The sequence below is a fragment of the Pavona decussata genome, unplaced genomic scaffold, assembly GCF_977016875.1.
Source record: "Pavona decussata unplaced genomic scaffold, jaPavDecu1.1 SCAFFOLD_93, whole genome shotgun sequence".
In the NCBI taxonomy this organism is placed as follows: domain Eukaryota; kingdom Metazoa; phylum Cnidaria; class Anthozoa; order Scleractinia; family Agariciidae; genus Pavona; species Pavona decussata.
This window is the reverse complement of record NW_028145510.1, coordinates 1,145,740-1,163,950: the sequence shown is the minus strand read 5'-3', so window position 1 is coordinate 1,163,950 and position 18,211 is coordinate 1,145,740. Positions and strand designations below refer to the sequence as shown.

Genomic DNA, 18,211 nt, shown 5'->3' with positions numbered 1-18,211 from the left:
GTACAAAACTCCGTAGTCGGCGCAGTCAACTAAATTCCAAGCCTACAAGATTAGCGCCTATAGCTATACATCCTCGAAATTTCTTATGCCTAGTCCCAAACACACAAGTATACCTCCCGTACTGATTTTAAAATAGGGGCTGGGAGCAACTATTCACGGGGTTAACCCCTCCCTTGCGAGGGAAGGAGGGAGGGCTAAATTAATTAACAATTTTCAACAAAAATCGACCGTATGGGCCTTATATATAATCCAAAAAAGAGCAAGGTTGATTTTCCTGACAGGGAAATATATTTTTCTAATATTTCGAAAGCCATTGGAAAAATACATATCCCTGATCGTGAAATCAACCTTGCTCTTTTTTTAGATTATTTCTTCTACAATTCAGTTGATGCTGATTAGATCCAGTTTACTACAGGATCTCGTCAGTACTTTTATTTTGTCGTGGTGGTCCTTCCAAACACAATTAATAGTTTTTAGCTGAGGTAGGGCCCAGCGATTGACAACTGAATTTGAGCGGACGGTCTAATATGATTTTTCTATTTCTTGTTTCACAGTTTGTATCATTTTCATTGTTGTCTACCTAGACAGCTCTCTAGCGTAACCACTATGATTAAATCTCAAAATCAATTCCTACGGAGTTCTTATCTTTATCAATTCAACAAACAAAATGGAATATTGGGCACTTCTTAAAAGTGCTGAGTAAAGCAGTCAATCAATGTTGCCGTTTATGCTGTGCCATAACATCTTAATTTTTCAAATGTGTGGTAACCTTGCTCGAAGCTACTGCCAGTATCTCCAAACCTGAGCTGTTTCACTGGAAGATGCGTCTTGCCAGTAAGGAAACCGCTGTCTCCCCGCCAAACATTATCATTTCCAGTTAAAACCGTCATTAGGACCTGCACATGTGTTGTTCATCCCGCATGCGCACCTGCCACTGCCAGGTGCCATCCGCTTGCAACTTTTTTTTCATCCGTAAACAAAACTGAAAAAATGCACTCATTTTTTAATTTTTTTTTTCAATATTTATTTAAAGTAACACATCTTTGCAAATTACACGTATAACAAGTTACAAACTACAACAAATAAACACCAGGTGTTAATTACATACACTAGGGAAATGAATGAAATAAAATAATTAATTAATAAATTAATTCTGAATAAAACAAAAACAAAAAAGACAAAAACAAAAACAAAACAAAAAAAACGAGAAAAGGTTAAATGCATGGAGATGGGGGAGTAGGAACGGTTTCTGATCTTAATTTAATACAATAGTCTGTAAAGTTTATGAGGAGCATAATCACGTTACTAGTTTTTTTTCGGTGTTAAATTACACTCATACTTGATAAACTGTTCACAGTGTGAAGAGACTGTTGCGAGAGTCGCCAGCTAACAAAGACTCGCTCCTGTGTTATGAATATCACGTGAGTAACTCCCTGCGTCTTCATATCCATCCACCAAAGTTCTGTTTTTTGACTGTCGTGACTGATGACTGTCACGCCAACTCCATTCTTGTCGGTCATGTCGCAGTACACTGCAAATGGCTACAGTCCTCCCTCGCCATCTGGATCAATCGCGTAATTGCCTTGTTTTACAGTAAAATCGAGATTCTTCAATTCGCTGCAGGATTTTGGCGCAAACATCGTGTTGGTGTCTGTCAGAGTAATGAATTTATTATTTTTTCCATGAAAACCGTTGACACATACAGTATTACTCAAAGGGTTACTTCACCCTTACTGTTGTTAAATTAATTATTCTAAATTTCAAAACTTTGCTTTCCCCTGCCATTTACCTGGATATCTGACCATTCCAATGTAGCGAGCAGGCGCTTCCATGTAGCAGGCCGGACAGGTTTCTCTCGAGTGAGAGTTCAAATCACACTGACTCGAGTCCAGCCAGAAATTCAAGCCCATGCAACTTGGATCATCGAGGCAGAAATCAAGGCAGTCGAAATACTTGTTTGTGATGCTGGAGCTGTGTTTTTTGTAAAAGAGAGCGAATCCTTGCTGAGATATTTCTCCTCGACACGATTCAGTTCTGGCTTGTCTCGCCTGAAACAGAAAGAGGTAATACGAGGACGAGATGGGGACGATTCATTTTTCCATGTTCTTGTCTCGCTAAACTATTCCGGTAAGCGCTAAAGAACAATTTAAAGTTGACTGGATGGTTTTGTCGTACTTTGTAATAATCATCGCACTTTGTAATACCTGTTGCACTTTGTAATAAAACTGTAATAAGACTGTCATACGTTGTAATACATATCGCACTTTGTAATAACACTTGTCGCACTTTGTAATAAAATAGCTGTCACGCTTTTTAACAACAGGTTGTCGCACTTTGTAATAACAAATTGTCGCAGTTTGTAATAATCTTTTAAATTTCCTTTGAATAAGATATTTGGTAGAAATTATGACTTGAATAATCCCCCAGGGCACATATACATTCTTCCTTCATATTTTGCTCTGCAAGCTAAACTGAGGCGAAGAAACGCTTCTCGCTATTGTTATTTTGGAGCCAGTCACACAGCTTGATTAGCAATGATGGAATGCAATAAGTGAACGGAGTAGAGATAACTCCTGGTTAAAATAAAAAGATGCGCGGAGAGGGCTGAGTCCAAGGGTTAGTAAGGGAGATGAAGACTTCGATTGACTGGCTACTTGTTCTACTGTGTTTTTTTTTGGGGGGGGGGGGGGAGGGGGCGGGGGGGAAGGGAGGGGAGTCACAGAAATGAAACATGAAAACAATGAACATGAAAAAAAAAAACGTTTGATAATTAAAATCTTTACAGTCATTTTCTTGTAAAATTCACTTTTATCTGCAACTGTGCCTTTTTCAAGAAGAAGAAATTCTATTCATTTACTATCCAAAATAAACACTAGACGAGGGACGTACCTAGCAATGGAGCGGCTTAACAAAACCGATTTTTAAAAGTCGTTATTAGTGGTGACAAAGTGTTTCTGTCAAGATACATCGTAGTCAAGACAAATAACAATTGGGAGAAGCGTGGTGTGCCCTGGGTGATCAGTGAATTCACTTATTTTCCACAAAACATCGTATTCAAAAGTAATTTAAAAGCTTATTACAAAGAGTGACAAATTTGTTATTACAAAGTGTGACAGCTTAATATATTACAAAGTGCGACATCTTGTTTGTTCTGTCGCACTTTGTACTACCTGTCGCAATTTGTCATAAAACTGTCACACTTTGTAATACATCTCGCACTTTGAAATAAAATAATTACAAAGTGTCACACCTATTTTATTACAAAGTGCGACAAGTGTTATTACAAATCGCGAGAGGTATCACAAAGAGTGACAGTTTTATTACAAAGTGCGACAGGTCTTACAAAGTGCAATTATTATTACAAAGTGCAACAGAACAGATGTTAAATTTTTCCGGTAATGCTTGCTTTATCCAGTCAAATATTAACACAAAAATAAATATTCCCCCAGTCCCGCCAAGTTATCAGACCTTAGCTAGGGCAGGGAGCTGGATTATCATATACATCCGTTTAGTTACGACTCGTCTCACCAAGCGGGTTCCATTGGTGTCAAGAAAATTGTATGTCAGGGAGCACGTAAAGCGCTTTCACATTTGACCAAATTAAAAATTTCTTCTTTGCTTAGTTGTGAAATAACTATTGATGCAGCAAATTTGTTTAGTGCGTGGCAGATGTTTCTTGCCCCTAAGTATATTTATTTTCTTCCTCCGTCAAAGGAAGGGAATGCGACTGAGGCGTCTTTTAGACCAGCCATCGCACCTTTTAGTGTAATCCTTAGAACACACACTTTCGAAGGCGAAATTTAAAGGGCTAAACCTTAAAAAATTGAAATACAGACTAAATCAACGTTCGCCTCTCATAAAACATCGTTTTGTTGGGTTATACTTTTTGGCGTATGATTCGATCCAATATTTCGAGGAAAGAAAGCAATTCATTAGGGTTTGTTTAATCTTCTGCGCCCAACATGTACTCTAAATGCCATTTAAAATTTGCATTGCATTATTTACTCTAGATCTTTTGGTGGTGCAAACTGTTTTGAAACAATTCTGTATGATTTTCGCGAAATCTAGGATGTATGAAAATGACATTTTGTCAGTATCAATAAGCGAAGAAAATTTTCTGAAACGAACTTCGTCTTATTTGATGATTATACGGAAAAATCGAATTTGTTAATGATTTCTTTCCTCAGCATAATCTGGTAAACAGTAATCAGTTTTTGCAGCACTGAGGCATCAGTGTTTGCGTGCATCGTTTGGTAATTTGACTTTAAAACTACCTTGTTAAAAGCAAAGACGAAAAGCTTTGACAGCAGTTAGACGTCTTAGACGATGTCTTTTTTGTTTCCGTGCCCTAACTGTAGCTTCGAAATGCAAACGTTTTGCGGCCACCTGCACCAGTATTAGGGTACATTGTTGATCTGAATTTTAATGAAAATTTTAAACGACTATTATGTTTTGTTTTGTGCTTTTGTAAGACTTGCTCATGTAATAGAAGGCAGTTCCAGAAAGTGCAACACACCTACACTGTACATTTTAACGACTATTTAAGATTTTTTGCTCACAGTAATGTTTAAAATTGATTTATTCGAGCCCTACCGATGCAAGTGAAGCAAATTTTTCACATTACCGAGACTTGAGTGATTCCTGACATCTCTACTTTTGCCCACTAAGGAGGGAGAGGTGGCAAGAGTTTTTTTTTGACAATTCTCGTCTCTTAAAGCTTGCGCAATGGTATGACATTTTCTACTAGTTTGCAAGATTCATATCTTTTTGGTTTAGTTATGCCGAGCACTTTTTTCAGTTGAAAATTGAAGCTTTGCGAGAATCTTGCGGTTCTTTGCTCACCCCTCTCAAAAAACATTTTCTATCCCTAATTACAAACTGCTCTAACGATCTATTCAGCCACTTTTGTTTTTGTAAAAAGCTCAAAACATATCATTTTGAGCTAAGTTGTTGGAATTTTTTCAGTCTCTCTGGCCTACAAGTAATTGTGGTTGAGTTTATGCGAAAGTGACATGAAACATTCGTGTTCACACCAGGACCATATTCATTAAACCCTCCTAAGTTAAGATATATCTCAGTATTGTTTCTTAACAATAGACTATTTTTAGTCTTACAATAGATTTTTGTCAAGAAGCAATAATACTTAGGATACATCTTAACTTAGTATTTCCTGTCACACCTTGTTGACTCTGCTCTTCAAATTAAGGTGTCCTAATGGGTTGGTTGGGAGGGGGGGGGGGGTTGGGGGAAGGGCGGGAAAATGTAGTTTGTGATAGTCCTAAATTTACATAAAGTGTTGCCTTTTGTCGTCTTAAACTAACCAAAGTGTTTAACTGCAATGATATTGAACATTGATATTGACAATTCCGTTTACTGTTACAAAGGAAGAAGACTAAGGGAGTTCTCTGATTTGCTGACACATATGGTCTTATGCCAGGGTCCCTTGTACTTGCGAAGAAAAAAAAAATGAGCCCGACGCGGTTTACGCAGATGTCCATTACCAGGAGTGCCCAAGTAACCATACTGCGTTCAGTGAAACAGCGTTCTCACAATTTGGGATATTTTTAGATTTCGCATAAAACTCACAAAGAATTGCGATCTTTTTCGGAGTGCTCTGAAAACATTTCAAGCGGTAATTTTGTGTAAAGTAGTAGCTCGGGTGAGTATTGTAGTGCAGATGTGAATGGAAACAGAAATTTTCTCAGGAGACGGTTTCGCTTAAAATAAGTTTAAATGTGAAACTTCCGTTGTAAGAATATATGGGCTCTTGCCTCACTAACATCTACACTGTAAATTGAAAAGATCTGGGGCCGATTCGGTGAGTAAAATGCGGTGCTTTTTTCTAATTTAGCTCCCTCAAAATATGACCAAGATAGCTTAATCACAAGGGCTGAAAGGAATGAGATGTTTTTTTAGAAAAGGAGCCTAAAAAGATCTAGTTTAAAGAGCCACATCTCTTGTACACTTCCATGCACCTTACCATGGATATAAGATCATTTTCAAAGTAGCGATATAAGATCCATCAGTCATACCATCACTGTCCCTATATACGGTAATGCCAATGTCAATCGAACTTACGTTCATGTATATGTTAGTATGATAGTGGTGCATGTGTGAGGCTGTGATGAAATCTTTCTGTAATTTCTTCCACTGAATTTGACTTGCTCTTTCTTCCCATCAAAAGGGCACTGTAATGTTCCGTTATCTTTCGTTGCAAGAAGCCATACTACGGCGAAAGAGCATGGTTGACATGAATGATTTGTTTTTCAACCAGACAAATCCGCTAGAGGTATAGCCTATATACGATTTTAGCTTTTAAAAGAAGTAAAATATCTTGCTGTACCTGTAAGACAGAACAATTCCCCATTATACATTTTCTTTGAATCTGTGGGACCTGATTTTCATGCATGTATTGTTTGCACAAAGAACCTTGCTTATTGGCTACTTAAAAGTCAAACTCCGAAGGCTCTTAGAGTTGTTGGGCAAAAAATGATATGAAAAAAACAAAAATATAGAAATGGCGTGCTCAGCCAATCAGGAGCAAGTATATTTGCTGCTCGATCAATCAGCTGGAGTGAGTAGTTTTGCCCTCGAAAAAAAATCATAAAATAGAGAAACGAAACCCTCTGTCTCGACCAATCAGAATTCCATAATTTTTCCGTCTATGTTGAAAGGAAAATTAATTCAATCTTAGGTTGTCAATCGAGGTAGACGTAGCTCTGATAGTAAAGTAACAGACCTTAAAATACTCCAAAAATAGAGAAGAGCCACGGTTATATATCGTTAACTGAATAAAAAATACGTAAAAAAGGGATCCGGAGTAAAAGAAATTAGTGAAACCTTCGACGATACTTACCATTAAAGTAATAATAACAACATACTAATTAAAATCCCCATTTTTATTCATGCATTACAATCTAACATCATAGTTGTTTACAAAGTCTATACTTTAGTACTTTTGATAAGGAACTAATGCAGTGCTTTACTATTCCCACTTACTTCTATGTTGTGAAAGAAGTGTTTGGACTACTTCAAACCATTCGGTTTCGAAATTTAACTAGTTAGCCTTAGTTCAGTGCGTATTTTTAAACGACAATGTCTGCAAGTTTATATTTATGCTATGCCATAGCACTTCAGCTTTCCCAGAGTGTGATAGCCACGCTCGCCTTTGTCACCAGTATCCCCAAACCTGAGCTGTTTGACTGGGAGATGTGCCTTATTTGTGAGGAGGCCGCTGTCTTCACGCCATCCATAGTCATTCTTATCACAGTTACAGCCATATTTGGAGTCTGCACATGAGTTAGTCATCCCGCATGCGCATTTACCATTGCCAGATGCCCCGCCCCAGTACGTCATCTTAATGGAATCACGTGACACCCACCAACCATATGGATTGTTATTGTAAAGCAAAACCGAGTGATAGCACTCATACTTGATAAACTGTTCACAGTGTGAGGAGACTGTGGTGAGACCCGCCAGCTGAGGCAGACTCGCTCCTTTGTAATGAATATCACGTGAGTAACTTCCTCTAGAGCTATAACCACTCACATTTGTTCTGCTTTCACTGTCGTGACTGACAACTGTCACGCCAACTCCATTGTTGTCAAACATATCGCAGTAAGCTATGAATGGCTCCAGACCTCCCTCGCTATCCGGATCTATGACATAACTGCCTTGTTGTGCTGTAGGATCGAATTTCTTCTGGTCGCTGCAGGACTTTGGCAATGTAATCTTGTTTTCTGTGAAAGTAAAGGCCCGTTTAAAAGGTTTCAACATTTGAGCAACATTCGTTAAACAAAAGTTGATCCGATGTTTGGCAAATGTTGAATGAACGGAGTGTTCAAACGTTTTCAACGCCATTCAACATTTTCAAGAACAAAAAAAATGTTGAATCGACGTTGAATGAGAGTTTATACCAATTTAGTTTTGATTCAACACGCTTTCAACAAGCTTTCAACATTTTTTTACACTTTTAACAATGTGTAACGACCTGTTCAAATGCCCCGACATTTGGTTCAACAAAGCGTTGAACGCATGTTGAAGCAAATGTTGAAACCGTTTAAACGGGCCTTTACCAACAAAAAAAATCTGAATATATATATATTTTTTTTCTTTATTTCACTCAGATTAAGTGATCGAACACAGTCAAGGTAGAAAACAGACGCTTAATCCGTCAACTCTAAACAAAGTAAATTGATGAGTAACAATGTATGTAACTCCTCTGACTACATCTAAAGTTAAAGTTAACTGCGCGCGTTCATTTTCTTAACATACCTCTGAGTGTATCATTCTTTTACCCCTGAGTAAAAATTCACGTCACCCGTGTGGCGAAAGTATCCGAACATTTTTGGTAATACTTCAATTAGGACAATGAATAGCGCTGTTCTTCTCTAGAATCCTGTGACCCACAGCGCGTGCAGCGATCGAGCGGTAACAAAATAGTCAGGAATTGTAAGATAGAGCTAAGATTACTCAGCTTTGTTTGGAATTTTACCGTTATACATCGCGCAATGAATAAAATATTCCACACAAATTGCTATTTACAAATTAAAAGTACATATAAAAAAAGCTATTAAAAACCTATTCACAATTCATTTCGATTAAAAAAACAGATAATATTTTCAAGCAATAATGTTTTTGTAAAGAAAAAGAAATAAAACCAAATGTCATGAAGTTTTAAAAAATGAAATTCGTCATTTTAAAATCAGTTGCACTTGATAAAAAGATAAACAAAATACGCATCTCTCAAATTGCCCCTTCAGCAGTTTCAATGCCAATGTCCGCGTTCTTGATGTCACGTTGAATTCTTCGTAATGTCCTAGAACCTCTAAGACAGACGAGTGCAGATCTTAACAGAGCGAATGGCATTATTATTAAGTTAAATTATTAAAATTATTATTATTATTATTATTATTATTGTTATTATTATTATTATAATTATTATTATTATTATTATTATTATTATTATTATTATTTATTATTTATTTAGAATATTCTTAAAATGAGGGTATATATATTTTTATTACATCAGTGGAAATTGTTCTTTTATCTTCTGAACCAAACCCATATAAGTTAGCTTTTATATATAAGATGTTGATATTTTACAATTTTATGACAGCAAACTGTGAAATCACTAGAATCAAACCGTATCTAGTAGATTTTCTTCTTCTTCATCTTCTTCTTCTTCTTCTTCTTCTTCTTCTTCTTCTTCTTCTTCTTCTTTTTCTTCTTCTTCTTCTTCTTTTTCTTCTTCTTCTTTTTCTTCTTCTTCTTATTGTTATTTTTATTATTATTATTATTATTATTATTATTATTATTATTATTATTATTGACTTTGACATCGAGAAAGGACATGCAAATATTCGTTACTAACATTGAGGACATATTTTTATTTCTTAGTTTTTCTTATTTTTCTTGGTAGCCTTCCATTTGCTGTTGGTTTTTATTTTTGTTCGAAGATTCTTAACTTTGTATATATTATTGATTGATCAACGTCTTCCAAAAGTTTTTGTATGGATATTCTTAGCATGAACTGCAGAATTTTAAGGCGTTTTTCTTTTTTTTTTTTTTTTCAATACCGATATTATTAATTACCTTTCTGTATTTGTTGTTTGCTTTTCTACTAAAAAAGTATTTTTATATTCAAAATTTAAAAAATATATTATTATTATTATTATTATTATTATTATTATTATTATTATTATTATTATTATTATTTCTTCAAAACGTTTTTTTTTAATTGTGTTCAGCCTAATTGGCATACATTGGGATAAACGACAAAACCAGCTGAGAAATAAATGGTCTGAAAGCTTGGCAAACTTAGTATTTTCTGAAAATTTGAGCGAGATCTGATCTTCATTGCCTGGTTCTTCTACAGTGAAAATGAAATTGGGATTCTTCCCGTGATTCAAATCAGTAAAGTCTTTTTAAAATTTATACCTCCAATACTGTTACCTGTATATCTGGCCATCCCCATGTAGCGGGCAGGGGCTTCCATGTAACAAGCCGGACAGGTTCCTCTCGAGTGAGAGTTCAAATCACACTGATTCGTGTCCAGCCAGAAATTCAAGCTCATGCAACTTGGATCATCGACACATGAATCAAGACAGTCGGAATAATGAGCTGTGAAGCTGGAGCTGTAGTTTTTGTAAAAGAGAGCGAATCCTCGCTGAGATCTTTCTCCTCGACACGATTCACTTCTGGCTTCTTCGACTTGAAATAGAAAGAGGTAACAAAAGAGGACGAGATGGGGACGATTCATTTTTCCGTGTTCTTGTCTCGCTAAACTATTCTGGTAAGCGCTAATGAACAAGTTAAAGTTGACTGGATGGTTCAAAGTCCGACAGCCTGTTATTAAAAAAGTGTGACAGCTATTTTATTACAAATTGTGACAAGTGTTATTACAAATTGTGACAAGTGTTATTACAAATTGTGACAAGTATTACAAAGTGTGACAGTTTTATTACAAAGTGCGACAGGTCTTACAAAGTGCAATGATTATTATAAAGTGCGACAGAACAGATGTCAAATTTTTCCGGTGATGCTTGCTTTATCCAGTCAAATATTTGCTAAACACCCTTATTAACACAAAAATAAATATTCCCCAAGTCCTACTAAGTTATCAGAGCTTACTTGACTAGGGCAGCGAGCTGGATTTTCATACACATCCGTTAAGCGGGCTCCGTTGATGTCAAGAAAATTGTGTGTCAGAGAGCACGTAAAGCGTATTAACATTTGACCAAATTAACTGCTTAGTTGTGAAATAATTATTGATGCAGCAAATTTGTTTATGTTTCTTGCCCCTAAGTATATTTATTTACTTCCTCCGTCAAAGGAAGGGAATGCGACTGACGCGTCTTTTAGACCCGCCATCGCGCCTTTTATTGTAATCCATAGAACACACACTTTCGAAGGCGAAATTGAAAGGGCTAAATCTTAAAAAATTGAAATACAGACTAAATCGACGTTCGCCTGTCATAAAACATCGTTTTGTTGGGTTATACCTTTTGGCGTATGATTCGATCCAATATTTCGAGGAAAGAAAGCAATTCATTACGGTTTGTTTAATCTTCTGCGCCCAACATGTACTCTAAATGCCATTTAAATTTTGCGTTGCATTATTTACTCTAGATTTTTTGGTGATGAAAACTGTTTTGAGACAATTCTGCATGATTTTCGCGAAATCTAGGATGTATGAAAATGACATTTTGTCGGTATCAATAAGCGAAGAAAATTTTCTGAAACGAACTTCGTCTTATTTGATGATTATACGGAAAAATCGAATTTCTTAATGATTTCTTTCCTCAGCATAATCTGGTAATCAGTAATCAGTTTTTTCAGCACTGAGGCATCAGTGTTTGCGTGCATCGTTTGGTAATTTGACTTTAAAACGACCTTGTTTAAAAAAGCAAAAACGAAAAGCTTTGAGAGCGCTGCAGTTAGACGTCTTAGACGATGTCTTTTTTGTTTCCGTGACCTAACTGTAGCTTCGAAATGCAAACGTTTTTCACCTGAACCAGTATTAGGGTACATTGTTGATCTGAATTTTAATGAAAATTTTAAACGACTATTATGTTTTGTGCTTTTGTCAGACTTGCTCGTGTAATAAGAGGGAATTCAAGAAAGTGCAACACACCTACACTGTACATGTTAACGACTTTTTTTATTTAAGATTTTTTGTTGACAGTAATGTTTAAAACTGATTTATTCGAGCCCTACCGATGCAAGTGAAGCCAATTTTTCACATAACCGAGACTTGAGTGATTCCTGACATCTGTACGCTTGCCTCCTAAGGAGGGAGGGGTGGCAAGAGTTTTTTTTTTTGGACAATTCTCGTCTCTTAAAGCTTGCGCAATGATATGACATTTTCTACTAGTTTGCAAGATATCTTTTTGCTTTAGTTACGCCGAGCACTTTTTTTCTGTTGAAAATTGAAGCTTTGCAAGAATTTTGCGGTTTTTTGCCCACCCCTCTCAAAAAAACATTTTCTATCCCTAATTACAAGCTGCTCTAGCGATCTGTTCAGCCACTTTTGTTTTTGAAAAAAGCTCAAAATTTACCATTTTGAGCTAAGTTGTTGGAATTTGTTCAGTCTCTCTGGCCTACAAGTAATTGTGGTTGAGTTTCTGCGAAAGTGACATGAAACATTCGTGTTCACACCAGGACCATATTCATTAAACCCTCCTAAGTTAAAATATATCTCAGTATTGTTTCTTAACAATAGACTATTTTTAGTGCTACAATAGATTTTTGTCAAGAAGCAATAATACTTAGGATACATCTTAACTTAGCCTTTCTCGGCACACCTTGCGGACTCTGCTCTTCAAACTAACGTGTCCTAATAGGTTTGTCTCCATCATGAGCTGGACGCATTAGGGCGCAAAAGCAAGAGTACTTGTCGATAGTTAACTATCACACTAGCTCCCAGTCAACAATAGCTTGACATTTAGACTGATCACAATCCACTATTTTTCCATGGGATTTTCTGAGAGTCGTGCGCTTCGATCGAACTGTCACCATCTTGGTTGGTAACGGCGAACGCAACCTGGGAAAATTGTTTATAAACTACCGAGAGGGCTCCTACTCAGGGTACATGGTGTGGGGCAGGAGGGGAGGGAAAAATACGTTTCCCGCCTCTCTCTGTCCCACTCCCGCACCCTCGGTAGTTTAGACTACAGTCTCCCCAGCTTGCGCTCACCGTTACAAACGCCAAAAATACAGGGGACTGTAAACAGTCCACTTGACACAGCGCTGTGTTCTTGTTTCTGTGTTAGTGAATATCTTCTTTGATGCTGCTCTGAAAGTAGCTACACCAGATCTAGATATGGAGGTTAGCATTTGTTTCGCCGCAAATTTTGAAAGCTTTTCCACCGGCGACTGACTGAACACATCTACCAAGATCTTGTGTGAGTTGATTATTGAACATCTTTCATCAGCTGACCGTTGACAGTTTTGCTGAAGACGTAGTCAGTCCTTTGGATTGATAATCAGTAGCTCCAAAACATACGTTTTAGACCAATCTGTCGCAAAAAAACAATCAGTGACCCAAACTAGATCAGTGGAAGCATCTTCAAGGCTGTCAACAAGTCTCGATATCTAAGAAGCGGTAGTACCACCACATCCACTCACAAAAGTCCAAAATCATGTGAAGCACGAAAGCGTTGCCTTTTGTCGTCTTAAACTAACCAGAGTGCTTAACTACAATGATATTGGACCCAGCACAAAAAATTATCGTCTACAAAATCCGTTCTTAAGACATGTATTTGTTGGTAGTACCGACCATGTTGTGCGGATGGAGTACACTCGCTTACCAAAGCTAATCCTGTACAAACGCTACTAGGATAATTTGAAGCAGAGCCTCCAAATGAGTGCTGCCTGTACTCAACAACAAAATACTAAAAGATTGACAATTTCCTCTACTGTTAGAGAGGAAGAAGTGTAACGAAGTGCTCTGGTTTGCTGGCACATATGGTCTCATGCCAGAGTGCTTTGTACTTGCGAACGAAAAAAAAAACCATTGAGACCGACGCGGCTTTCACGCAGAAGTCCATTACCAGGAGCGTCCAAGTAACCATACTGCGTTCAGTGAAACAGCGTTCTCACAATTTGGGTTATTTTTAGATTTCGTATAAGCACTAACAATGAATTGCAATCTTTTTAGGAGTGCTCTGAAAACAGCGGTAATTTTGTGTAAAGTATTTGCTCGGGTGAATTTTGTATTACAGATCGGTGGATGGAAACAGAGATGTTCTCAAGGAACGGTTTTCTCCCGTTCTGCCCATCTCGAGATACTCGGGTTTCCTATGGGTGGCGCTTACTTATTGCATGGATATTTTTGCGCGGTTTAAAACCATGCAGAGAAAACAGAGCTTTGCAGGTACTCTTGGTATCCATAAAGAAAATTTGGGGTAACGGCCATGCTTTTCTTTAGAAATAATAAACCTTTAATTTTGAAACACTAAAACGCCTTACACTTCTTTGTATTTTACTGTTTGTTTTTTCCTTTTTTTACAATAATTGTTTCTTGATTATCTCTAATTTTCTTTTTTGGATTTCAATAGCCCTTGCTAAGATCTGCTTTCCTCGCATAGTCATAAACAGCCACAAAAATATTTCTTTATTAGTAGGCGGCGTCCTTAAAATAAGTCTAAATATGAAACTTCCGTTGTACGAATATATAGGCTCCTGTCTTAATAATATCTTCACTGTAAATTGCAAAGATCGGTTTTATCTCTAAAATTGGGGACGATTTGGTGAGCAAAATACGGTGCTTTTTTTCTAATTTGGCAATTTCAAAATAGGACAAAAATAGCATTATCACAAGGGCTACAAGGAACGAGATGCTTTTTCTCTTGTACACTTACATGCACCTTACCACGGATATACGATCATTTTAAAAGTAGCGGTTTAAGATTTATGATACCATCACAGTGTCCCTGTATGTCAATCGAACCTACGTTTATATATATGCTAGTATGATAGTGGTGCACATATGAGGCTGTGCGGAAATCTTTCCGTAATTTCTTCCAGTGAATTTGACCTGCTCCATCTTCCCATTAAAGAAGCACTTCTCTTTCGTTATCTTTCGTTGCCAAGAAGCCATACCGCGGCAAAAGAGCATGGTTGCCATGAATGATTTGTTTTTCAACCAAACAACTCCGCTAGACGTATAGCCGATAAACCAATTTTAGCTTTTAACACAAATAACTTATCTTGCTGTTTCCTGTTTACACATTTTCTTTCAACCTGTCGGACCTGATTTTCATGCATGTATTGTTAGCAATAGTCTATAGTTAAGAAAAAATACTGAGATATATCTTAACTTAGGAGGGTTTAATGAATATGGTCCTGGTGTGAACACGAATGTTTCATGTCACTTTCGCAGAAACTCAACCACAATTACTTGTAGGCCAGAGAGACTGAACAAATTCCAAAGAACCTTGCTTGTTGGCTGCTTAAAAGTCAAACTCCGAAGACTCCTATTGTTGTTGGGCACAAAATGATATGAAGAAACCAAAAATATAGAAATGGCGTGCTCAGCCAATAGTAATAGTAGTAATAGGAGTAGTTTTGCCCTCAAAAAAAAATCATCAAATAAAGAAACGATACCCTCTGTCTCGACCAATCAGCATTGCATAATTTTCCGTCTATGTTGAAAGAAAAATTAATTCAATCTTAGGTCGTCAATCAAAGTAGACTTAGCTCTAATACGCCGGACGAAAAAACAGATTTGGTCCAAATTTGCACTTAGTAAATTTAAGCAAATTTGGTAAAAAGATATAGCAAACTAGTGGCAAGGGTGGTAAATGACGTATTTGCATATCCATTTGCTACCCCGTGCAAAACCTATAGCAAATGCGGCATTTACCAGCATTGCTATTTGTTTGCTATATCTTTTTACCAAATTTGCTTAAATTTGCTAAGTGCAAATTTGGACCAAATCCATTTTTTCGTCTAGTGATAGTAAAGTAACAGACCTTTTAACTCTCCAAAGATAGAGAAGAGGCACGTTAATATCGTTAACTGAATAAACAAAATACACGAAACAGGGATCCGGAGTAAAAGAAATAAGTGAAACTTTCGAATATAGGTACCATTAAAGTAATAATAACAACACACTAATTAAAATCCCCATTTTTATTCATATATTACAATTTAAAGTGCCTATGAACCGAAAATTGTTTTTATTTAGTTTTAAAGGTTACCTTTAAAAATGCAGGTTTCCAAAGTTTGAGAACTCTGAGGATTTTACAGGCCTTCAAAGCAGTGCTATTTTACCCTGAAAAATGGTCAGGGGAATGGGCCGAGATTTTTCCAAATTCACCAAATCGTGACGTCACTTTGTTGCCACGGGTTTGTTTGCGTTGTCAAAGTGCCTTGTTGGGAAGTGAGCGAGCTTGGAAGGAAACATGTCTAGCGATTCAGAAATGAGCGAATTTTCACATATGTCCGGTACAATGAGGAAGAAGATGTCGAAGAGGGAAACGATGAAGATTACGATGTAATTTATAGCGAAATTACGCCATATCAAGACGAACCTCTGGCCCAAGTTGACGCTGGCGACGAGAACACGGGAGAGAAAATCGAAGTCAAGGAAAATTAGACGAAGATGGCCTTACACCAACAGTGCTGGAAGCGCGATACGAGAAAAGAGTGACCATGAATATTTGCTAATTCGAAAAATCACCAAAGATATAAACAAAACACGACCCGATGTTGCTCTCATGTATCTTATTGATGAAATGATAATGGCAATGGCTCTCACATCAGTATTAAAATTAGCCAGTACCAAATATATTCTAAGTTTTATTATATACAGTAAGCAATAGAGAGGCCGCCTTCAAAAAGATTATCAGCTCCGTCGTCTTGCGTGCGATCGCTCGCCGCTTGAGACACTTCACTTTTCTCCTCCGTTTCCCGCTCCGTTTTTTCTTTTAGGCTTTGCCTTCGCGACTTTGTGTCTTTACTTATCTCTCCCCCACTAAACGACACAAAGGATCGAAGCGATTCCATCTCGGAAGCCGGTTTCAGAAGAACAACCTATTTCGAGACAGAGTTTGTTTACGAACTTTATCCTAATCATTTCGGAAATATCTCGAAAGGATAAGATTTTACCAGCCGATAAATGAATTTCCGATCTCAAAATAGACGGATAACTTAACTTTCTAAATTCTTCTCCTGTAGCCATATTCGTTGGATTGATTTTGAACAAAATAATTCGAACTAAAAGAGCTTTTCCGTCACATCCTTTCGAATTAATGTTGCGGGAACTTGAACGTGCTAAAATAAGATTTTTGGTAATCAACCAATCCGATACGCGCGTTTTTGATTTTTGATTGACAGTCTGAACCGTTCAGCCTGGTCTTATAGGATCGCTCCGTGTTTAAGTGTGTTTACAACTGGATGAGAACCGTGCGGTGCGAACAAAACTGCCCCGAACCAAAATGTTCAAAAATTAGTTTCTCTACGAATATTTATCCTATCGAAGCGATTGAAGTATATTTGTAAAGCTTGTAACACGTAAAATAAAGAAAAAAACATTGATTGTTGCTCAAAAACGCATTAGACTAATAAACAGCTAGCAAGTTGCCTAAATTGGTAGGAATTGCGTTCAAGTTAACAGAGAAAGAACAATTCACCATCGTTTGCTCATGTTCTCCACAATTCCCTTAAATTCGCATTGTTGTTTTGCGGAGGACGGCAAAGAAATGTATCAAAATTTAATTGCGGAGCGATTGTTTTTGTTCAAATGTTGTTGCTATCGTCGTCGTTGCTCAACAGGGTTCCCAGACTTATTTGGCGCTCGGATAAAAATGTTTGAAAAATCATAACTCAGTCAATATCGCTCCTACTAAAATAATTCTGGACCTTACAAAAATTTTAACACTTTAACACAGAGCGTAGTCCAAGCGCATAAGAGCAGAGCGGCGCAAATGCATTGCATGTACACGGCTCCAAAACAAAATGTTCAAAATATAATTTCTCTGCGAATATTGGTGGTATCGAAACGGGTAAAATGTGTAAAGCTTGAAACACATAACATAAAGAAAAGATATCGATTGTTGCCTGGAAAAATAGCATTTTCGTTTACAAATGATTTGTAAACTCCCGTCGAATTACACGTAATGGGAAAAATGTTCACAAATGGAGAACACGGGAAAATAGTCTTTGGCTTTTTGTACAATTATTTCAGAGCTTTTAATCTTGTGTGTGTTTACAAACACATGAGAGCCGTGCGGAGAGAATGAAAAAAAAAAAAAAAAAAAAAACGGCCATGGAACAAAATGTTCAAAAATTAATCTCTATACCAATATCAATGGTATCGAGAATTTAGTCAACGATTAAAGTATCTGTGTAAAGCTTGAAACACGTAGCATAATAAATTATCGATTTTTGCCTGGAAGAAAATATTTTCATTTACAAATGATCTGTTTAAACAAATCAAGGCAGTCGGAATAGTTGTCTGTGACGCTGGAGCTGTAGTTTTTGTAAAAGAGAGCGAATCCTCGCTGAGATCTTTCTCTTCGACACGACTATACTTCTGGTTTTTATGACTTGAAATAGCGACATGTAACACATAAGGCCGAAATGGAGTCCATTCATTTTTCCATGCCGTTTAATGTTTCTGGTGAATTAACGTCTTTGGTGAGCGCCAAAAGCAAAGCCTAGTTCAATCACTGTTTCCAGTAATATTTGCTTTATCCAATCTAAT

At 37.0% G+C, this 18,211-nt stretch overlaps 3 protein-coding genes across 3 annotated transcripts in view; all 3 read right to left on the bottom strand.

Moving 5' to 3' along the window:
- The window catches only part of LOC146473492 (contactin-associated protein-like 2), a 129,443-nt gene that overhangs the window by 94,871 nt on the left and 16,361 nt on the right, over positions 1 to 18,211 (bottom strand). The window lies entirely within an intron of this gene.
- Positions 1 to 18,211, bottom strand: part of LOC146473494 (contactin-associated protein 1-like) — a 131,524-nt gene that overhangs the window by 110,128 nt on the left and 3,185 nt on the right. The window lies entirely within an intron of this gene.
- Positions 6,891 to 9,991, bottom strand: LOC146473495 (contactin-associated protein 1-like). The gene is made up of 2 exons (XM_085118377.1): positions 9,955 to 9,991; positions 6,891 to 7,739 (listed from the first exon to the last, which is right to left on the bottom strand). Exons 1-2 carry the CDS (start codon positions 9,974 to 9,976, stop codon positions 7,114 to 7,116), a joined length of 648 nt encoding a protein of 215 aa, XP_084974503.1. The 5' UTR covers positions 9,977 to 9,991; the 3' UTR covers positions 6,891 to 7,113.

Coding starts and splice junctions, on each gene's coding strand:
- LOC146473495 (XM_085118377.1), bottom strand. CDS start 9,976: ATGGGGATGGCCAGATATACAG. Junction 7,740..9,954: donor GGGGATGGCCAGATATACAG/GTAACAGTATTG, acceptor TTACTTTCACAG/AAAACAAGATTACATTGCCA.